The sequence below is a fragment of the Pseudopipra pipra genome, chromosome 2, assembly GCF_036250125.1.
Source record: "Pseudopipra pipra isolate bDixPip1 chromosome 2, bDixPip1.hap1, whole genome shotgun sequence".
In the NCBI taxonomy this organism is placed as follows: domain Eukaryota; kingdom Metazoa; phylum Chordata; class Aves; order Passeriformes; family Pipridae; genus Pseudopipra; species Pseudopipra pipra.
Window position 1 is genome coordinate 85980199 of NC_087550.1, and position 22644 is coordinate 86002842.

At 36.9% G+C, this 22644-nt stretch overlaps 1 protein-coding gene across 2 annotated transcripts in view; it reads left to right on the forward strand.

The window, feature by feature from the left end:
• OCA2 (OCA2 melanosomal transmembrane protein) overlaps nucleotides 1-22644 on the forward strand; it is a 201691-nt gene that overhangs the window by 132661 nt on the left and 46386 nt on the right. For both annotated transcript variants that reach the window (XM_064646226.1, XM_064646227.1), the window contains 3 exons: nucleotides 211-270; nucleotides 877-981; nucleotides 14763-14856. In XM_064646226.1, the coding sequence (XP_064502296.1) occupies nucleotides 211-270; nucleotides 877-981; nucleotides 14763-14856 (259 nt within the window). The remainder of the gene's footprint in view (nucleotides 1-210; nucleotides 271-876; nucleotides 982-14762; nucleotides 14857-22644) is intronic.

Below are 22644 nucleotides of genomic sequence, written 5' to 3' on the forward strand. Positions count from 1 at the left end.
ACAACCAACCCACTTCCATAAAACCAGCTAACAATTTCTACTGTGTCTTTTCTTACCTCCAATTACAGAGTCGCTGTAGAAGCTACATGAGTTGAATATCAATATCTTGTAAATGGAAAGGAATTGCTGCATTTTCTTACATCCACTGAAAAAAATTGTAACTACATCATGTACTTCACTAATTGATATCAGTGTCTTTCTTTTTTTTAGGCTTTGGCTCATCTGCACTTAATAGACTACATAGGAGAGCAGACAGCTTTGTTAATAAAGGTGTGTTCAAAATATTGTCATGGCTAGGCTTCATGAACAAAGATTTGGGAGTTCAAAATATTAATAATTTTTTAACAGGCCAGGAAAATCATTTTAGTTCAATAGAGTAATGAATAATACTTTGATTTTGAATTAATGTTTATGATGACATTCCTGCATCAGCAATATCAAGAAAGCATGTCATATTTTGGTATGGATGATATTTAATATATATATACATATGTCCACAGCCACAATAAATATAGCCCTAAATGCAATAGGGAAGCTTTTTCTCTAGTCTAAAACCTCAAAAAATACAAATGTAAAAAAAGTATGAACAGTTAAAGGTCAAAATTCACAGTTGCACAGTGTATTTCTTGTATGAAATTTGAGTATTGGAAATATCAATCTTTGTATTTTTATTTGTTCAAAGTTTCTTGGAAAAAGAACAGTAATTGTGTTACTAAATGCATTTTCTCTAAGAAAACCTATCCTATCTCAGAGCCTAAAGGAATAATAAATGTCGATAAATTAAAACTGTGATGAATGTGCAATTATGGCACATGGGGGGACACAGAGCAACACTGATCTCAAAGTTATAATTTTCTCTCTCTCTCTCAACTCCAGGTGGTTCCTGAGGACCAGCGCTTGGCAGTGGCTATCATTTTAGTGCTCTGGGTGTCTGCTTTGGCCTCTTCTGTGATTGACAATATCCCCTTCACGGCTACAATGGTAGGGTCTGTGCAGTACTGCACATGCTCCTTCTGATGCTGGCAAGGGACTGAGCTTACTGCTTACAGTTTGCTCTTTCTGCTCCTTTTGTTATTAGGAACTTACTCTTACTCTTAAGGTATCCAGCTGGCCATTGCTACCAGCAGCTGCAGTTAGCTGTGGGACTAGAGGCACTCTTTTGGCTGCATTTTTGCACTTTCCCTTTTATATCCACATCAGTTGTTGAAAAGTAAATTTGTCTTTTTGATGCAAACTATCCATCCTCTGCTGTCAATCTTTTCCTTCTATGTGCTGTGTAGTTATGCTAATGCTTTTTTAACACCTGAAGCTTTTATTGCTACCTTACTAATGTAATTAGTTTAAAAAACAGCAAATTATGTTGAGCATAGCAAATGCTTGTCAGAAGCTGAGCTTTAATATCAGAAAATTATCAAATTATAACAAATTAGGGCATGCTCAGATAGGTTTATTCAATGAAGTTCTCTGTTTAAAGTGAGATAATCCATTCATTCTGTAGGAATGTTTCATTGTTGCAGCTCATTCTCAGCTAAGTATACTTTTCCTGTATTTTTTTCTTCCATTATTGAATGGTCATATCCACCCTTAACCTGTGTCAAGGTTTAAGACATTGCTTATAGAGCATATGACAAATTGGGCAGATTTGCAACTGCTCTATAAACACATATTAATATGGTATTTTGCTTTGATTATCATGGTGTTTCCTGTAAAATCATATTGATTTAACAACAACAGACCGCAAGCAATAGGCATGAAGGGAAAGACTGGTTCAGGATGAGTCACCTCCCAGCACATGCCTAAGGACTCTCAAAATCTTAGTGTAGAAGATTTTCCCTCTTATCCAGCTAGTCTATGAAAATTGGCTTGGAGCAATACCAAACAGCACCTACATGCACATCGGACAAAGGATCTTCCATGCATTTTGAAAGGAACCCTCTTTTAAAGAGTTTTCAGGTGTGTTTTGGGGAATAGGACAGAAATGCAGGAATCCTTTGGGATGCCTGAAGACCATTTCTTTTGTATCTTTGAGAGTGAGAAATGCCGACAGAAAGGAAAGAATATTTGCTGATGTTTTAAACATTTCAAATTTATATCTTTCTCAGTCTGTTCTGACATGAACCTAAGAGACTGCTATGATTTTTTTTTTTTTTTTTTTTTTTTTAATAGGCAGAGATAAGAAACAGGAAGAAAAATGCAGGCATTTTACATATGTAAAAGCAGTCAGTAGCTGAAGAGTTAAGACATTAATGTACTATGTGGCAAACTGAAGATGAGGCCTAGATTCATCTAGTTCAGTGAATAGGCTTGCCCTTCAGTCTTTATCATTCTGCATTAGAAAATACTTACAGAAAATTCCTAAGTAACTAAGTCCCAAGTTCTCACGTAAGATTGTATAAACTTTCATTTAAAATTCTTTTTGTTTCTTTGGCACTTTGTTCCTACTGTTAAAATAAGCAGTATTTGGTTTTGAAAGGCTATTTGTCAGTATGTGTGTCAAAGTTATGAAATTCTGATGAGTGGTATTAAATGTATGGAACGTAACCCTTTTGTAGAATGACTTTTCACTAATCAGGGACTTTTATATGTGAGTTTGGTTTGACATCCCCTAGTGATACAGGAGTAATGGGGCACCTGCTATGATGTAGCCATGAATGATTCTGTCCTTTCCTGGCTAAAGGTTCTAGCTTCATAGAGGAGCCTGCACTTATAATAATGAAAATCAGAAGTACGAATCCCTCCAGGTCTCCATAAATCTCCTTCAGTGGTGAACAAATGTCATGACAATGGGTCAGTCTCTATTGTGTTTTTCATTAGTAATAGGCTTGATGGACCAGGTACTGCATAGGGATGTGGAACACACCAAGTTCCTTCAATTTTTTTGAACCCAGAGATATAAAATATCTGTATGGTTTAATAGATATCAACCGTATGCTCTGACTGAAGAAAGAGTGTTTGGAGGATGGCCTCACAGACCTCTGCCTATAGTGGATTTGCCAATGACCATTAGGAGTTAAGGGAAATCAGTCTCACAGGGTGACATCTTGTTTGACTTGTACATGAATTCCTTAAGTATCATGCAGAGATGATGAAAGGCCTGGTGGTAGGTCACAGCCAAGGACACCAATGATGTCTTTTCTGAAAGGTGAACATACCATGACTTTTTTACCATATTCCAGGAATGAGGCAGTCTTGCCATCCCAGTTCTTCTGGTTGTGAGCGTCCACTTGACTGTGGAAAAAACTACTGTGATGGCAAGGGCATCTGGAAAGTTATACTGTTTTTTTCCTTCACGGATGGGAAGGTTCAAAGAAAACAGGCCTCTGTTCATTCATGGGGTGACCCCAACACTGCCTTTGTGTTGTTGGATAAGGTCTTCCGTTCATCCCCTACAACACTGTGCAGTGCATGTTGTCCAGAATTGGAACAGGGAGAGGGGATGCACTGCACAAAATCAGTGTAATAACTCAGTAATGGAGCAAGAATGGACAGGAGTAAGGCTCTTCTATGTGATGTGAATGATCCCCCTGGGCTGAAGGGACCATAGATGTGAAGAGGCTCAGCTCCTGTTACACCACATTACTTGCTTATGTAGGAGTAACCCATACAATTGATATGTAGAGTGTTTTGACTGAGGAACTGCCTGAGAAATGGAAGAAATATGAAATTCCATTAGAGCCCGAGCCTTGACTTAGGTGCATAGGTGAAGGGAAGTAAAACAGAAAAACCTACAGATAGCTCTGTAAGTGTGATACTGTGTTTCCTTAAAAAAAAAGATAATCAGGATTTAAGTAGGGCTGTCCAAATTTTCCTTGAAAAAAATCAAGTTAATGTATGGTCCAAAATTTCCTCTGAGTTTCTGTGTTTGTACTAACAAGATAATCAGATTCATAATGACTTCCTTTGTATAGAGATAAAAAATAAAAATGAAAAAATGTGAACACCCAATTAATGGACCTTGACACTAAAAATTTCACTTTGTCTGTGTTTGGATAAAGTTGACTGCTTCATTTAAAATTTCAGATTTGACAGCATTAAAATTTGTGGCTTTACAGGTAGTTAATTTACCTTAACAGGATGTAGATCAGTATTCTAAGAAAGGAATTAGAATAGGTGTATATCTGAGCCAGCATTACCAAGAATTCTAGGAAATAAACTATTTTATGAATTAAATGAAAACAGATAAGGAAAATGGTTTCCTAGAAGAAATTCTAGGCATTTTCAAGAGTTTCTAAGTATCTATATAGACAATTTAGGATTATTTCTTATTCTAGAATCCAACACATTACCTGCAGTCTTAAGAACAAAACATAAATATTTTGGGTTATTTTAAGACGGATATATTTTAAAGTGCAAAATATTCATGTGTTTAAACAGAGTGACCATATTGATAATTTTCAGCAGTCTTCATCACCAACATCATGGAGAAGGCTTCTCTCTTACTAAAAAATTCTGAAATGACAAAAATAAGATCAGTTTATATTTGAAACACCTTACCCTGAAAATACCTTTTCACTGCAATACTGTTGTTGGTCAAATTCGTCTTTGCTCTAGACAAGAGTAAATCTGGTGTAACCCCACTACTAAAAATGTCAGTACCATATGGAATTCATGTACAGAAGTTGCTAAACTGAAATCTCTGCAATGAGGTCAGAACACAGCAAGTATTTTTTGCTGCAGAGGATGCTGTAGAAAAATAATTGCTTACATGAAACAGTGGAATGAGTTTCTGAGGGCACTTAGCTCATCATAGGTTGAGTACTTTTACTGTTTCTGTCTTGCCATAATTCTTCAGAATATCTTCTAATTGCTTGTTTCATATAATTTGTCCTGCATGCAAAGATCATGAACTGCTCCAAAATAAGATGAGGGGATTGAAAATTGCCTGAACTGTAATCCCAGGACTCTTCCCTTCCCTTTAAGATTGAAAAGTGAAGATCCAGCCCCCTAATTAAATAGATGTTTTTATGAGTGAGTGTTTATTGCACTTCTTTGCATAAGCATGACTGGCAATTGTGATAGCTATCTTCAAATGATAGGAAAATTAATAATTTCTTGTCACCGTGTAACAAATGTACTACAGCAAAGCCTTTTAGAATTATACAACAGACTATTTCAGTTGGAAGGGACCTACAACAATCATCTAGTTTAACCATCTGACCAATTCAGGACTGACCAAGACTTAAAGCATGTTGTTAAGGGCATTGTCCAAAAGACTCTTAAACACTGACAGGCTTGGGGCACTGACCACCTCTCTAGGAAGCCTGTTCCAGGTTCGACCACTCTCTCAGTAAAGAAATACTTCCTAATATTCAGTTTGAACCTTCCCTGATAGAACTGTGAGCCATTCCTATGTGTCCTGTCACTGGATCCCAGGGAAAAGAGCTCAGCATCTCCCTCTCCACTTCCCCTCCTCAGAATGCTGTAGAGGCCAGTTGGGTCACCTCTCAGCCTCCTTCCCTCCAAACTAGAAAAACCCAAAGTCCTCAGCTGCTCCTCTCAGCATATGCCTTCCAACCTTGTCACCAGCTTTGTTACCCTCCTCTGGACACATTCAAGGACTTCCACATCCTTCTTGCGTTGTGGGGCCCAGAACTGCACACAAGCACTCCAGGTGAGGCTGTACCAATGCTGAATACACAGGATATTTGCCTACTTTGAACAACTGGTTGTGCTGTTTGGTGTACCCCAGGATGGGGGTTTCCCTCTCAGCTCCCAAGGCTTCCTCCTATATCATGGTGAGCTTGATCATGCTAACCAGCACCCCCAAATCCCTTTCTGCATGGCTGCTTTCCAGCTACTCCTCTCTCAGTTTATACTTGTGTCTGGCACTACTCCATCCTAGGTGCAGAATCTGGAATTTGGACTTGTTAAATTTGATCCCATTAATCGTAGCCCAATATTCCAATCTATCTAGATCCCCCTGCAGAACTTCCTGTCCCTCAAGAGAGTCAACAGCACCTCTCAGTTCAACGTCATCAGCAGACTTGCTAATGGTGCATTCAACCCCTGCATCCAGATCACTGATAAATATTTTGAACAGAACTGGCCCTAGAACTGAAGACTGAGGAACATCGCTGTTGTCCTGTCACCAGTCAGATGTAACCCCATTCACTGCAAGCCTTTGGGCTCTGTCCTTCAGCCTTTTCTTCACCCAGTGCGCTGTGAACTTGCTTGTCCCACACCTGGACAGTTTGTCCAGAAGTATGCTATGAGGGACAGTATCAAAAGCTTTACTAGAATCCAGAAAAACTGCATTTCTTACCTTCCCTTCATCCACTAAGTGGATGACTTTATCATAGAAGGATATCAAAGTAGTTAAACAAGACTTCCCTTTATGAACACATGTTGCCTGATGATTGCATTGTTCTTTGAATGCCTTTCAATAGTACCCAGTATAATCATCTCTATATTTTTTCCAGGAGCTGAGGTTCTGTAGTTATCTGGTTCTTCCTTTCATGCCTTTTCTGTAGACTGGAGTAACACTGGCAAGCTTGTGAGTCAGCAGGGACTTACCCAGATTCCCAAGACCTCTGGTAGAAGACCAAGAGGGGTTCTACCATAACTTCAGTACTCTGAGATGAATCCCATCAGGCCCTATGGACTTGTGAATATTCAGCTGATACAAATGGTCCTTTTACAGTTTCAGTGTCCCAGATTTTGAGTTTGAGAAATATTTTGTGGTAAACTCTGTGAACTCTGTATGTAAAAGGCTATGTTGCCAACAGCAAATCTAATCTGTGTTGCCAGCTGCAAATCTAATACATATAGATACATCTGGGAGTTTCCTAAAACCACCCAGAAAATGTTCTGTACATAAAAAATTCATAAATCAGGAGCTCAGTTATTATGTTTCACACATTTTAATTTTCGAATGACAAGGGTTCTTTTTTTCATGTTGCATATCCAGCTTTATTTGTCCGCAGAATAAATGTGGTGAGTGATGTATTGATGCTCAATATGTCATTATATTAAACCTCCGATATTTCTCCTCCTTTTTCAACAGGCTAAATTCACAGGGACATTCCTTGAGAGGTAGACTTATTAATTTTTAAGGCCTGGGTTTTCCTAGTATTGTCATTTAAATAACCATGAATTTCTGCCCTTAGAACTCCAGGTGACATGATTTCATTACCAGTATGCTCCTTAGTTTAATTGATACGTTTTATCAGCTATATATGCTGGAGCCATCTGTTTATATTTTTCTTTTGTTACCAGAAGTAAAAATACAAGCACAGTAAATCCTCATTTTAGCTGAGTTTAAATACTATTTTTTCAACATAGTGTAACAAACAATTTCTGTTAACCATTTGGTTGGCAAGGTTACTTAATCTCTGACAGGTCTTTGTTAGAAAGTAATTTTGGGTGTGCTATTTATTGCCTCTAAAGTATCAGACAGTTTTCACTTGCAGTGCTGAATGTTTCTAATGTATTTCCTGTTCTTAGCACCAGCTTTATTTTTGAATCTTCCTTGCCTTCTGCCCTACCAGAGTTTTCTATGATGTCTTTTATTTCACCACTTGATAAAAGTATAAGACTGGGCTGTAGCTATCAGCAGAGACAGAGCAATAACAAACAATTTGGAAAGCTATGAATGGTTTGTTTTCTATGAATGCATATTCTCCGCAGTTTTCACAGCAGACATCTTTGCCACATACAGTTCTTAGCAAAGAATGTGTTGAGAAGTATCGTGTTGTAGAGAAGCAATGAATCCCTAAAAGTGTGAATTGCTGTTTTGTTGTAATTTTGCACAAATAGACAAAATGGGCAATATCATCGAAGTGTGGAATGGTTTGGGTTGGAAGGGACCTTAAAGACCATCTAGTTCCAACTCTCCAGCCATGGGAAGGGACACCTTCCACTAGACCAAGTCGCTCAAAGACCTGTCTAACCTGGTCTTGAACACTTTGTACGTGTTGCTGACAAAGATGTTAAATAGCACCAGTCCCAATACTGACCCCTGAGGAATGAGACTTGTCAGTGGGTTCCACTTGGACATTGAGCCATTGACCACAACTCTTTAAGTGTGACAATCCAGTCAAATCCTTATCCACCAAGTGATCTGTTCATCAAATCGACACCTCTTCAATTTGGGAGAAGGCCACCAAATCTGCCAAGCACCATTTGCACTTAGTGAAGCCATGTTGGATGTCATCAGTCACTTCCTTGTTTTCACTTTGCCTTAGCATACTTTCCAGGAGGATTTGCTCCACTACCCTGCCAGGTTCCAAGGTGAGACTGACTCACCTCTAGTTCTCCAGATCTCCTTTCTTTTCCTTTTTGAAAATGGGGCTTTTGTTTCCCCTTTTAAAATTAGTGGGAACTTCACTGCACTGCCACAACTTCTCAGATTCAAAGGATAGTGCCTTAGTCACTTCCTTGGCCAGTTCCCTCAGGAGCTGCAGATACATTTCATCAGATCCCATGGACTTGGCCATCTTCTAGTTCCTTAGATGGTGTCAAGCAATTTTTTCCTACAGCAGGTGGTTCTTAATTCTCCCAGTCCCTACCTTTGCCTTCCGCTGCTTGAGCAGCGTGGCTGGAACACTTGCTGGTGAAGATCAAGGCAGAAAAGTTGTTGAGTACCTCAGTGATTTCCATGACCTGGATAAACAGGTCTCCTATTTCCTTCTGGAAGGGGCCCAAATTTTCTCTAGTCTTCTTTTTATCACTGATGTACCTATAGCAGCTTTTATTTTTGCCCTTGGTGTCCCTGGCCAGATTTAATTCTGTCAGGGCTTTAGTTTTCCTGATCTGATCCCTGGCTGCTTGTACAATCTCTCTGTATTTGCCTGTCCTTGCTTCCACCCTCGGGTTTCTTTTTTTGTGTTTGAGTTTGTCCAGGAGCTCCTTTTTCATCCATGTAGGCCTCCTGGAATTTTTGCCTGATTTCCTCTGTGTCAGGATGCGCTCCTGAACTTGGAGGAGATGATCCTTGAATATTAATCAGCTTTCTTGAGCCCCCCTTGGCCTGATGCCTTCTACTGCACTGTGCAAGTATAGGACCTTACAACTTGTTTAAGTTAGTCTTCTTGCACAAGGAGGGTGAGTGTGATTACTTGTACAAGTGTTATGTTTGGGAAGCAGAAATAGCTGAAAGGACTTCACTCTATGAGTCTGCTGTCAGCCCAGGAGGAGAGGCTCTCTGAAAGAGTAGACTCTAATAGACTCCTCTTCGGTCTCCTCTCTGCAGATCTAGGGTCCAGCTAGTAAAGATAAATCAGAATTTCTGCTTGTATTTCAGAAGGTCTTTATAGGTTCTTCTTCATCGTCTTGACTGATGGAATGCCATTCTCATGACAAGGTTTTATCATAAGAATAAGTGAATAGGATAAAGGTCTTGATTCAACTTTTTCCTTGGTATTTCGGAGTCTTGGAAAAGAGTCTGTACAGCAAGGTGTGAAAATGTCTCTGTTGGGGAGACAACAGAACTGAGATGTACAGACTTCACCATCAGTTTCTTTTTACAAAAAAGGACTGTGTACCACCATATAAAAGCAAAGATTTTTATGAGAAAACTAACAGTATTTTATGAAATGACCTTGTAGTAATTGCTGTACATAATTCCCGTCTAAAATGTTGTCATTTTCTCTTTTTCATGATATTAATTTAAAGTCAAAATTGAGCTTCCTTTCTTTTTGATTGTTTCATCTAGCTTAAATTTTCAGGATGTTAGAGAGCTGAGCAGGATACAGAGAAATACACTGTCCTGTAGAATCATATTTTTTATTGTGAATTAATTACTAATAAATTATATTTTCTAGGGAAGGTGGATAATTTATAACAGTAACAAAATCTTGTTCCATTTTTAGAAGCTTGTAATACTGATTTAAGATTAAATGGTGTGAAAGATAAAAATACATACATTTCCATTTTTATTCTTTTTATGTTTGGAACATACCCTATGTACTTCCATGGTATGTAGTGTAAACAAACATTTTCTTCACAAAGGTTGATTTTGATCAGGATATTTGTATAGACAAATGTGCCAACATCTGTAGAACTAGCACTGTTTTTGTTGATCAGCTTATATGCTATGTATATCATACACATGATACCTGATATAGAATCAAGATTAATGGCTATCTCCTTTCTGTATCAAGTGTTTGAGGACACTCTTCTTTTTTCAAGTACAATCATTATTTCTTACAGTTGCAGTTTTCTGTTTTAAAGAAAAAGAAAGAAAGAAAGTTTTAAAGAAAACTATCTTCCTGGAGGAAGATAGTCTTGCAAAGCGTGAGTGAGGGGGTTTGGCTTTGCTCTGTTGAGCTACATCACTCATTTTACCTAAATCTTGCCAATCAAGCTGCACTGACACATGTTTCAATATCAAACTTTCCAGCAAAATTAGCAAGTTTTCAAGAAGCTAGTCAAACAGAGATGTATTGTGGTAAGACTATTGAAAAAAAGTGAATAATACAATATTTTCCTATTAAGACATTATTTTTCTCCTTCTAGTATTGATAAGGTTGCTGTTTACATACTCTGAAAAGGGAATAATGAAGGAAACATGAGGCTTCCTCTCTGTTGAGAGGCAGCACTTCATAAGACCATGAAAAAATCTGCATTCCAAACAAGTTAAATCAATATGAGAAAGATATTTGTATGTATCACAGCCAGCCATATCCCCATTTGCAAAGTATCCTAGCTATTGTTACGACCTGAATTGGAAAAAGTGGTAGAAATAATTAATATTTTCAAAACTATTGAAACCTACAGTGAAAAGATTCCTTCTAACCCTTTTATATTTTGCATTTCTGTTTTTAGTGCTTGGATTAATTAAAGCAGTAGATTAAACTGAGTTTTGAGATTCTAATAGTGCAAAAATATTGTCTAACACATAATTGCATGAATGAATGTGGCAAAAAGTGTTAAAGGTAATTTTGGGAGAAAACAGAGCGGCACGTTTGTGACCCTGTGCACGACCCTTATCTATTTAAAATGCAATCACTGAACCAATGAGAAATGTCCATTGGCTTTAATTGCTTTGCAACGTCTTCAAGAGTTCTTGATGATTAGATGCATTTTCTTAATTTTTTTTTTTTTTTTGAGCAGGAAAATTCTTGGTGTGGACGAACTCTTTTCATTATACCTACTTTTAGAACAAAAGAATTAGATGCCAGTGACTTTTGGAGACCTGTGGCATGAAGTTGCTACACAGGAGATTCCATAATGTTTGCAAAAAATTAGTATACATTATGGATTAATTAAATATTTCTATCTGAGGCACTGCAAATGGACATTGAATGTTTTGCGTTGACCTTTCATCTGGCTATTCAAAACTGAAACTTATGGTGCAGCATTCCTTGTTATAAGTACCTTATATTTACAAAGGATATATCCCTGTTAAAAGCAACTTCCATTCCCTTTATATCTTGTAGCTGTTATGCACCGGTAGAGATTAATTCCTTTAGACAGGGTAAATGTTCAAATTTAAGTGCACACAAATGTGTGTTGCTAAGGCAAGTTTCAGTGTTTGTCCCTTACTGGAGAAATGTACATTCATGGGAGCAGAGATTCTTGATCTAGCCCTACTGCCTGTTGATGCACTTAGGAGCGTAACATCACTGATGATAATTTTAACAGATGATTATTATGAAGTCTTTCAAAAAGAATTCACAGTATTTCTAAGTGGAAGAAAAGCAATGTTATGGCAAGGAGAGAACAAAAAACCAATGTGGATTAAGTGCATATTTGGGCTCCTAAACTACTTTGTTGGGTTTAAAGAAAAAAATTAGGAAATGGAGATTCAAGCACAGTACACAATTGCACTTTCTCTTGATATATTGCAATGTATCTTTGAAAGAACACACAGTGAGTTGAAACCTTTGTTCAGTGATTTTCTTCAAGAGGGTTTCTGTGTCTTCAGTCAATAGACATTTACAGGACACTGAGAGCTCCTGACGTTGAGTTCCTTCATTAGAGAACCAAATTTTCTGATGGTACTATTATGCACATGTGGCTGCAAATTCCCTAGCAGGGAATTACCTTCCAGACTTTATGTCTAGGATATCTGTTTAACATCTTGCTTCCCCTGTCCTTCACAGTGCTGCTCTTTGAGGGCTCTGCTTTCTGAAAGCTCTCATTGGTCAGGTGTGAAAATGGCATTACTTGCTCTGCACTTGGGAGCTGTCTGGCAACAGCTTTAAGACTGACCTCAGCAGCAAGAAAACGGGTTTATCATTTTAATCTCCTCTGTGTAATCACCTTCTCTGTGCAGCTTGGGACATACACAAGGAGGAGTCTAAATTAAAAAGGTGTTGCTAGTCTGCACAGTTGGGGATTGTGTCCTGCAACAAGTAAGTTACTATAATACATCAGGATACTTGCAAATAAATCTGAGAAACTAAATAGTTTGATTTGGTTCTCTGCTTAAAATTATATAGTAGGGGAAAATTCTTTAATTAGGTTGAGCAAGGTGACATATCCTGTGATTTTAGTATTTGTTGTTAATTGGTTTTTTAGATGTTGAAACAAAAAATTGCTTTGAAATAAATATAACTTCATTTTGGATTGCATGTCATGTTTGAGCAGTGATGGTTCAGGAAAAATAAAGTTTGTGGGGAGAAATGTCATCTTTCATTACTGTTTCATGGAAAAAAACCCAGACAAGTTGCTGGGCATGCTGAGCCTTCTTTAGGCCTTAAAATAGAAATAGACATCTTCAGGCAATGTAAAATTCAAGAATACTTGTTTAGACATTAACTTATCAGGGTTGATCAATTAAAGGATTTAAGAGGGATGAGTAACACCACCAGTGGGAGGAATGGGTAAAGGGTTGGAATTCTTTATAAAGCCTATATATTGCTCCATACCAAAAGAACATGCACAGTCAATAAAGGTGAGCATCATTCAGCTATCAAAGTGAAAGCATTTTCCAGGAAGCAGCTGTTCCAGCTCTGAGATCATACCCCTTGAGGGGGACCTGTGAAATACATTAAAATGACAAATTAGAGGATTAAAAGTCATAACTCTATTCACTACTGAAACTCCTGGACTCTGAGAAGGCATTAATTTCAAGGCATATCACAGTTTATTTCCACAAATCTCTTCCTGCTTGATGTCTTGCTATTCCACATTTGCTTACTCTTTCTCTTTCCCTTTGGTTCCATGGGCTTCTGTACATGTTAAAAACAGGAGAATAACATTGTCATCTCTCCCCTTGCTAATAACCTTCTCTCTATTGGTACTAATTAAACTTTTCTTTCAAATCAAGTGGTTACAAAATTACCTTGAACTCAAACCAGTTTTTCCCAACTAAGTTGAAAGTTGTTTACTTTCAGCCAGTAACATTTGAAGAATGTTACTGGCTGAGATCTGGTGCTACTAGAAAACCTGCCTGCTGTATTTTTGGGCTCTATACCAGTTGCCTAATGAAGTCTATTATGTCTCTCTGCAAACCTCATTTCACTTTTCAGGAAGTTTATTTTATTTTATTTGCTAAAGTGTTTAAATGAAATTCATAAAACTTGCTCTTCTGGCTTTGGCTGGCATAGAATTAGTTTTCTTCTTAGTAATAGCTGCTTCAGTGTTGTGCTTTGGATTTACTATAACAATAATGTTGATAACACACTGATGTTTTGGTTGTTGCTAAGTAGTGCTTATTCCAAGCGAAGGACGAAGGTCGGTTCAGTTTCCCCTGCTCTGACAGGGAGTAGGTGCACAAGAAGCTGAGGGGTGGGTGAGGGGGGATAGGCAGGACAATTGACCCCCAACTGGCCAAAGGGATATTCCATACCATAGAATGTCATGCTCAGTATGACAGCTGTGGGGATTGACGAGGTGTCACTGATTGCTGCCAGGAGGCGGGCTGGGTATCAGTCAGCAGGTAGTGAGCAATTGTATTGTGCACCACTTATTTGTCTTGGGTCTTATTCTTTTCTCTCTCTGTGTCTCCCTTTTTAATTACTATTGTTAATATGGTTATCATAATAATTGTTTACTATTATTATAATTAATTATTATTATATTTTCTTTTGTTTCAATTATTAAGCTGTTTTTCATCTCAATCCACAAGGTTTAATGTTTTTTTTCTGATTCTCCTCCCCACCTAAGGCGGGGGGGGAGTACAAGATGGAAGCTGCATGGTGCTTAGTTGCTGGCTGGCTTTAAACCACTTGCAAATATTTTCTGGTGAACTAAATCTACATTCTCTGGTAAATATAATGTTAGAATAAGAAGTAAAATAACTCATATCTACTTATGAATTTAGAAGCCTGCCACATGGACCTTTCTCCTTTTCTCCCTAACACATCAAATACTTTTGATTATAACAAGGATTCAGAATTATTTTGGTTAGTGACACATGATCTACAGCCATTTTGACTGAAGGTTTGGGCATCTTTTACCACCCTCTACAGCAAGAAATGAAAGGGCAATTGATTTATAGTTGCTGTCAGTTCCCTGTAGAACTAGAAGGATCCAATGGAAGGCACTCAAAATTTTAAGACAGCCTCAGTTTTGGTAGCAGTACTTGTGCTAGGCTTGGCTTAATATTGATACCTTCTTCTTAGCTTGTGGGACTAGCACAATCAGTGGGGAAAAGTGAGTTTAGATCAAGCATATGATGCAAAGATACTAATAAAGAAAAACAACATCAACTACAAAAACTCTCCTGAAAAAAACTCCAACAACTCCTCCCCCCCAAGTTAGTCTTTGGAATTACTGGTAGTTTGAGCTGTTTCCTTTAATGAACTTTATTTATATTGTGTTGATGGTTGGATAATGTCTCCTGATTCTCTCCCTCTTTTCTTCTTAAACTACAGATTCCTGTACTTCTCAACCTGAGTAAAGATCCAGATGTTAATCTGCCTATGAAACCATTAATCTTCTCATTGGCCATGGGTGCGTGCCTTGGAGGTAAGAGTTTATGTGAGAAAGCTGACATAAGGTAATAGCTATGCAACTATGACATGGATAAACTGGCACAATAGGTTCAGTCATTTGACTGTGCAAAGCATATGGAGGGCCTGATCCAGCTCCTTTTGACTTCAAAGCACTCCTTGATAAGGATCCCAGTTACTGCTGCTACAATAGGATTTTTGCAGTCTGTTTTTGGAGTCTATATCTGCATAATCTACAGACACACAAAAAAGCAGTCCAGATGGTGCTTATAGGGTTCTGATCTTTTGTGAAGAGAAAAGACAAAGATACATTTACAGCCATCACTGCTCATTGAAAAGATGCAGAAACTATATAATAGCTGAGATCTGAATGCTTGCTTCAAAGTCTGCTGAAGTTACTGAGAGGTTTTCTGGCTGGCTTACAGAAATGATTTGAGTATCCATTTTCTAATCTTTTTCACTCCTCATTCAAAGGAAAGTCCTTTTGAAGTCTTTGGGAAATGCACTTCTAATAATGAAATTAACAGCCATTCTTCTAGCACCCATCTTTGTGTAAACTGGGGTTTTGTGTACTGTCAGTGCATTAGTTGGTTTCATCATGTTGTGTTTTTTTAATTAAAAATATGGCATTTATGTGTTGTAGGCACAGGATTTCCTCTCTAATTGTTACAACAATTTTTAAATTAATATTTGCAGGGTTTTTTTTACTTTCTGCTAATGGCTTACGAAGGTGTTACAACTCAACATTTCCAAATAGCAAGTCCACTAAGTACAATTAAAGTGTGTAAGTTTTTAATGAGAAATAAAGTTAGTATTATTTTTTTTACTACTTAGAATTTTAATGCTAATTGCATTGTGTTGGGCTGTGTTTTGATCTCTAAATATTTAGGTAGTTAGTTTATATAAAGTTAAAATGGATAAAATGTTGTTTCACCCTGGATCCATGCCTTCTTCCCCTCTATACCCCTCCAAACAGTTTCCTTGATTTTCAGGGATTAAAACTGAAACCAGTTTGGGATATAATACAAGTTCTGGTTTGTTTATTTAGCTAAGTGATTGCTAGTACAAGTGACCTTAATACCTAACAAAGATTATAGTGATATAATTTACAGATTGAATTTTAAGAGCATGTTACAATTCCAGGACAATTTATACCAAACCACAGTTATTCATTTGAGGAATATCTCTTTGTGCTTATCAATACTCCTCATTATATTGTGACTTTAATCTGTTCCTCTTTAAAACCAGTTATTTGAATAATCAGCATATCTTTATATAGATGTTTGCCATAAAAATATTGTCTTTCTTCGCATTTTGATTGGACTCAAAATTCTTAGAGGTCTTTTGCAACCTAAATGACACTATGTTTCTGTGAATTTGTTGATCACTGAACATACTATCATTTCGTTAGATTTTCAGATTAAAAAAAAGCATAAGGAGCATAAAGTTAGCCAGATTCCACTGACATATTCTCAGTGGGAGGCACTTCACCAGCCTTGGAACCTTAACAAGTCTCAGCTGATATTCCTCCAATATCTGTTATCATCTTAACCCAGATTCCCTTAATTTGATTTGTTGAAGGGGTGCCTGGATTTTAAGAGACTTCTGTGTGTATGCAGTATGAGACAAAAGTAAAAATGTAAACATTACCATGAGAATTATTTGAATTAAAGATATTAGGGATCCATAGGAGGTGCCTAGGTATGCTCCATACAAATATTTGCATAAAAAGTTATATCGTTATCAGCAAAAGCTTAAACTCTCCAGATTGTGATCTATTAGGATAAAGCTGAGCATTTGCTGTGTTAGATTGAAATTTAATATGCTTCTGATTTTCCATTGTCAAAACAAAAAACTAATGGACAGGAGCTTATTGTTGGAGAATAAAAAGAGTGGAAAAGCTTTAGATTTAGAAGATGTAGCCCTGAAAAGTAGGGGAAAAGGGGCTTTTATTTTTCCTAAAAAGGAAGTGTTGATAGCTTTTAAAAACTATTTCCAAAAGAGAATTCTTATCAGCCCTGAAGTAATGTGAAAGAATCCTCAAGGAAGACTAATCCCACTGTGGAAGGAGTAGATGAAAATGATATCATTGCTGCCTGGCGCTCAGGGCAAAAATTGGGTCTTATCACTGTTTATGCAACCAAAGGAACTTGGATAAACAAGACATCTTGTAGAAGAGTCTGATGTAATAACAAGAAATTATAACTACATATTTTAGGGCTAGCTGTTTCCTACATAATGCAGTGCTTATTTTCTGGTAATTTGATACCATTTCTGGAGTTGAGGGTAAACACTGCTTATGTATCTGTAAAAGGAGTGTCAGCATTAGTGTCTGTCTTGGAAAATGCCATGCGGCATATTCTCCTAAAAAATTTCCAGTGGTTGCAATTACTTTTCTCCTATTGTCACAAAGTGCACAGGCAGCTACAGGTTTGGTAGATAATAGGATGAGAAAAGACAGTAATTTTCCTTCATTGCTTTAGCTGTTGTCCTGGAAGGATGGAGTCAGTTTCAAATAAGATGAAAAGACCTTTGATGGTATAACTGCCACATTGTTGTCATTGTCTCCCTAAAGAGAGCTGCTGCTGTTAAATTTCTGTCTTTCATGGCATTGGGCTCAGACACAAGGACTAATGGAATATCGTGTAGGTGCTACTTTTTCTGTAAAATGTGTCTCTGAAGGTGAGAAGGGATGAAAAATTCTGACTCTTAATCAAGGAAGCTGAGCACAGTGATAACTGTGAGCAGTTCCTGGTAAGAGTCACAGTTTTGAACTCTTTGGATATTCCTTGGAGTTTGCCTGTTGTCTTTGGCAGAAGTTTTCTTGTTCAGGTCAGGTCAATCTTACAAGGTTAAGAAATAAACATAATAATTTTCATGGGGATCTGGTTCTAGAAATTTAGATTTTTGTTTACCCCAGCCTCCCTGTTTGATGATGGGGATACTAGAATGTTCAAGATGTTTTTTCATCCACTGAAATTGCCAGATGCTCTCTGTTGAGCACATTGGAGCCCCTCATGTGACTGAGAGGTGTTCAAATGAATTCAGACTTTTAGGCCCTTTGATTGGTCAAATCTTCTGAATGCTGAACAACCCTATCAATTCACATCTGTCTGGGCATTAGTGGCCAGGCTGACTAAGTACCTAGAAAACTTGTGTTGCTCGTGAGGTTTTTTTATGTGTGATATGCCAGTATTTCAATTACATTTTGGCAATGAAGAGAAAGAAAATAGGAAATCTAAAAGGTACTAAAGGAAACAAACAAGGAAGGAGCTTCTGTGGTGTTCTGATGAATCTGTATCTGAATTTCTTTTGCACGAGAGGACACTGAATAAAGCTTCGTTCATTAATGCTTCCTATTTTAGTACATGGTAGAATTATGACACTTTGGAGACTGAATGTTATGTAGACCTTCCAATAATGTCTAGGGAATGGTGCCCTGAAATTCTGGAGAGCAAATGAAGGTTGCTAGCTACAGCAATTTCAGAACAAGAGGAACTTTAATTGCACTTTTTCTATTGACTCATGAGTTTTAAAATAGCATGAAATAAGGATTCAACCTAAATTGAGTAAGTGTACAGACAGAAATTCACCTGTTAAGATTGTTCAATTGTGTAGAACTAGATTATGTACTGAGCTGAAGAGGTTATAGCTAAAATATTATTTGAAGGGTTTTTCTACATTTGACATTTAAAGAGCTGCCATTTAATTGGCTTTTTATCTCTTTCTTTTTTTCCCCCCATGATTTATAAACAGTATGCTTTTGAAAAAAAAAAAATCAAATTAAATTTGGAAGTGCCTACCTTCTGAGATCTCAGGTGCTACCATAGAAAAGTGCAAAAACTACTGCAAACCCTGTTCTATGGTCCAGAGGGAGTATTTTCTACAGTGTATAGTTTTTGCACTACTTTCCTTCTCTGTGTATTTTCTTGAAGGACAACACCTGAAAGTCATCATTTTCACAATTCTGCAGAAATAGGCACTCTCTAGGATGCATACAGCTGTGCTGTTCTGGCCCCATGACTTGTCTGGAGGCTCTGCATCAAGACAGGAGGTAGGAAGAGAGGATTGCTGGAACTTTTCTTCTAACCTTACAGGGTCAAAACACAGGTGTGAGTAAAATTCATTATCCACAGGACATGTGCTAATTACAGCTATTACAGCTATCCCACAGTGTAGCTAAACAGTGGGATTTCTCTCAGTGGTCCACTGCTGTAGCTATTCTGCCTCTCAGCACCCCTCCTTAGGTCCCTGGTGCAGATGGGGCCTTGCACAGTCGAGTGTCACTGATTCATTATTCCCTGCTGATTCTGCTCAATAAAATCCTAAACTTAAAAACTGAAGTTTTAAAGCTTCAGACACACTAAAGGTATAAAGCTAGAAATATTGTTTATATTCATAAACAAACCCTCTTTCTTTGCAATATGAGGAAAAAGTGATATCCTTCAATAAAGCATAAAGTGTATTAAATATATGATAATTAATATTATGAAAAAATGTAGTTACTTTGAAGTTCTTTTATAGTTACAATAGATGAAGTTTGTATAACACTTTTCAACTTGAAAGATTAAAGAAATCTATAAAAAATGGTATAAAAATATAGCCATTATTTAAGAGGAGCACTATTCAGCTTTGGTTTTGAATTTAACTGTTGTATAAAATGTGTAATTGAAACTGTAGGAAAATCATTTGGTGGAGGCAATCTACCTACCTGAGCTTGATTTTAACCAGGACATGGATGTTGAAAGTTGCTGTTGTTTCTAAAGGAGTCTTTTAATGACAAGAAATCCTAGGGCTTAGTTTCCTCTCTTATGGGTGAGATAGTCCTGATTTAGGTAAGTATTTTTTTCATGGATATAAAACTCAGTCCAAATCAAAGGGTGGTGTTATAAGGAATTAGAACAATCTTTCAAAAGGAAAGGGACATCATTGCTCTTGACTTTGAAAAGCAGGCAAATTAAATAAGGAAATTTAGGAAATCTCTCAAAGTTTTTCCTTAAAGACCTCAGGGCAATCTTTAGCAGCATTATGTCTCTAAATTGTACACATCTAGAAGCATGTGTTTTGTATGTCTTCCACTGATGTCTAGTTTACTTTCTGAGTATACTTTGCATTGTTTCTGTGATGTTTGCAATGATGAGAATGATTTAACTGTGATTGCTATCCATTAAATGGCAGTACTACATGCTTATTCTTAACAAAAAACTCATTCATATGTTAGCTGAAAGTTTTTGAGTTTTATTGTAATCTGAAAAACAGCGTCATCGGATATAAGCATGAGGAATCTTTTCACTCTATTTATACTTGAGAGCCCAAACTGTCCTCTTGCTGTTTTCTGTAACAGTCAGAATCTGTAACATTCTATAAAAATCCAGCTGCTGCTTTCCTTAGCTCCCTCATGACATTGAAACTCTGAGCTATCTTCATGCTTTTTCAGTGTGAGCTTCTTAAAGCCTAGCAGTGCTGAAAAGTCCTTGGTGTGAGATGTTCTGAAGGATGTTCTTTAATGTTTAAGATTACCAAAGATTATCCTCTTTGACATGGAAGATATGCAGAAGAAAGTTGTGAACTTAAAATGTAAAACCAGCTAAAACTGAGTGTGTCCATTTGACAGACTTATGTTTGTCTGTATGAAGGCAATATCAGAGGCCTGTTTGGTTTTAAAACACTGAATTAATATGGGAAATAACCCCCATACTGAAACTAGTAGATTTTTCTCAGCAAGGACATTTTTCTAAGCTTAGAAAGAGTTACCTTGGCAGACATGCATATACAGATGTACGTATGTCATTAAGCGTGAAATATTAAGTATATGAGCTAATAGATCCTGTTTCAGCTGTACTGATGAGGATTTATAGTTTGGATAGTAAATCTTATATTTTAAAATGCAAATAAAGAGATCTATATGTGATACTAATTTAGAAAAAAATTATAACAAACATCAAAATCACTTGATTATAGTGCTAGCATTACTGATAAATTTGAAATGCTTCTATTAATGGTTTTAAATCTGTGTAAAATAACTGCAAGCTGTAACGTTCTCCAAAGTAGAGATAGGATAGTGATCAGAGTTGGCACTGGAAACTCCCACACAGTATATGTATATGTGGAGATGTGTTTAATTTTCTTTACTTGCTTTGTACATTTCTTTATCATAAATGACAGAAAATTCTTTCCAGAAGACTTGGCCACTTCTGCTTTCAGAATTATGTGGAACAGACAATCTCATTATGTTGTATCGGTGAGTTGCTGCAGTATGAGAATACAGACTCTGAATAGCTGTCAGCAGAAGAGGTATATTCAGTTAGAAGGTAACACTTGGGCTATCAGACAGAACAAGGCAGGGAAACTATTGCAAGCTTCAAAACACTCAAGTGCAGAAGATAATACTGGACCATCTACTTTCCTTCTTCTGCAGATGCTTTCCAGGTACCTCTCTTCTGCACCTTGAGGTGAAAAAAAATCTTGGTTTGCAATATTCATATTGATTTATATTGAGGAATCAGACACTCTGTATGACACTAAGAAAAGTTATAATCATGCTCCAGATATTATTTATGTATATATTAATAAATCTCTCCAGCACAGTTGCAGTTAACACACCTAAAGCATTGGTGTTGTGAAGAGAAGCAGAAGTTGTGAAACTGTTTTAAACAAGGCACTTGAACTATAGCAAAACATAATAGGTAGGCTCTGACTGAAAGTCAATGTGATTCAAGGTAGAATCTGAATTTAGAGTAGCTAGATGTTTGAAAATAACTTAATGGAGGGACACATTTTTTTATTTTAGGAATATTTTTTGTGTGCTGCTTAGCTTCAAAGTTAGTTATGATAAAGTTGGATAATGTACTTTTATGCCAGATTTCTACACATAAAACAATTTTTCAACATTTGCTCTCTAATAGTGTCACATGTGGCAAAGCTGTGAGTGAGTTGACATAGTTTTAGTCTCTGAATCTAAAAGTCCGAGATAAAATATGTGCAAACTGGGACTTGTGTGCAGCATTAAAAACTTTAAATGGAATCTATTTGAATATGTGTCTCAGGGCGTGGGGGAATGGCATGTCAGAGTACACTGCTGATATTATCCATAATTGTACTAGTTTGTTTTACACTTGTACTGGGTAGGTTGACTTTGAGAAGGGGCTTTAGTGATCACCTCAGGTCTTATGTATCTTTTACAGATGTCTGGACTTGATAGAAGCTTATTGATTTATTCATGTCATTAAAGTAACAAGTGCAGGATGTTCAACAACTCACCTTATTTATTTCACACTTTTGCTAGAAAAATGAAAAATTTAAATTTCACCGTTTCCTCTCATTGCAAAACAGAAGCAATGAGCATTGACTAGTGCAATACTTCCAGTAACTATCTAACTAACACCACTCTTGCTGGTGATGTTGTAGTGGTGATAAAAAATGGTAAATTTCACTTCATTAAAAGCATTGTGTTGAATGCAGTTCAATGAACTTTTTGGGTAAATTAACCCAAAATTTTCATTTGCATTCTTTAATCTTTTTTTTTTTTAATAATGTACATGTTTATGCATTTATGTAGAAACATACCAGTCAAAAAGTTTCCAAATCAGCAAAAGAAAACAATACTGGTATCCTAAGACTGCAGGCTATCACGAATAACAGTATGGAATGAGTTCATGCATGCCTGTGTCTTGACTGGGACTTCTAGGGACTGCTAATGGTTTAATTGGTCTTGATTCTGTTCTTTATTGACTGCAAAGTTTGATTATCCAGGGCTTGTTAATTTTAACATATAAAAAAATATTAAGATATTCAAGACTTGCAT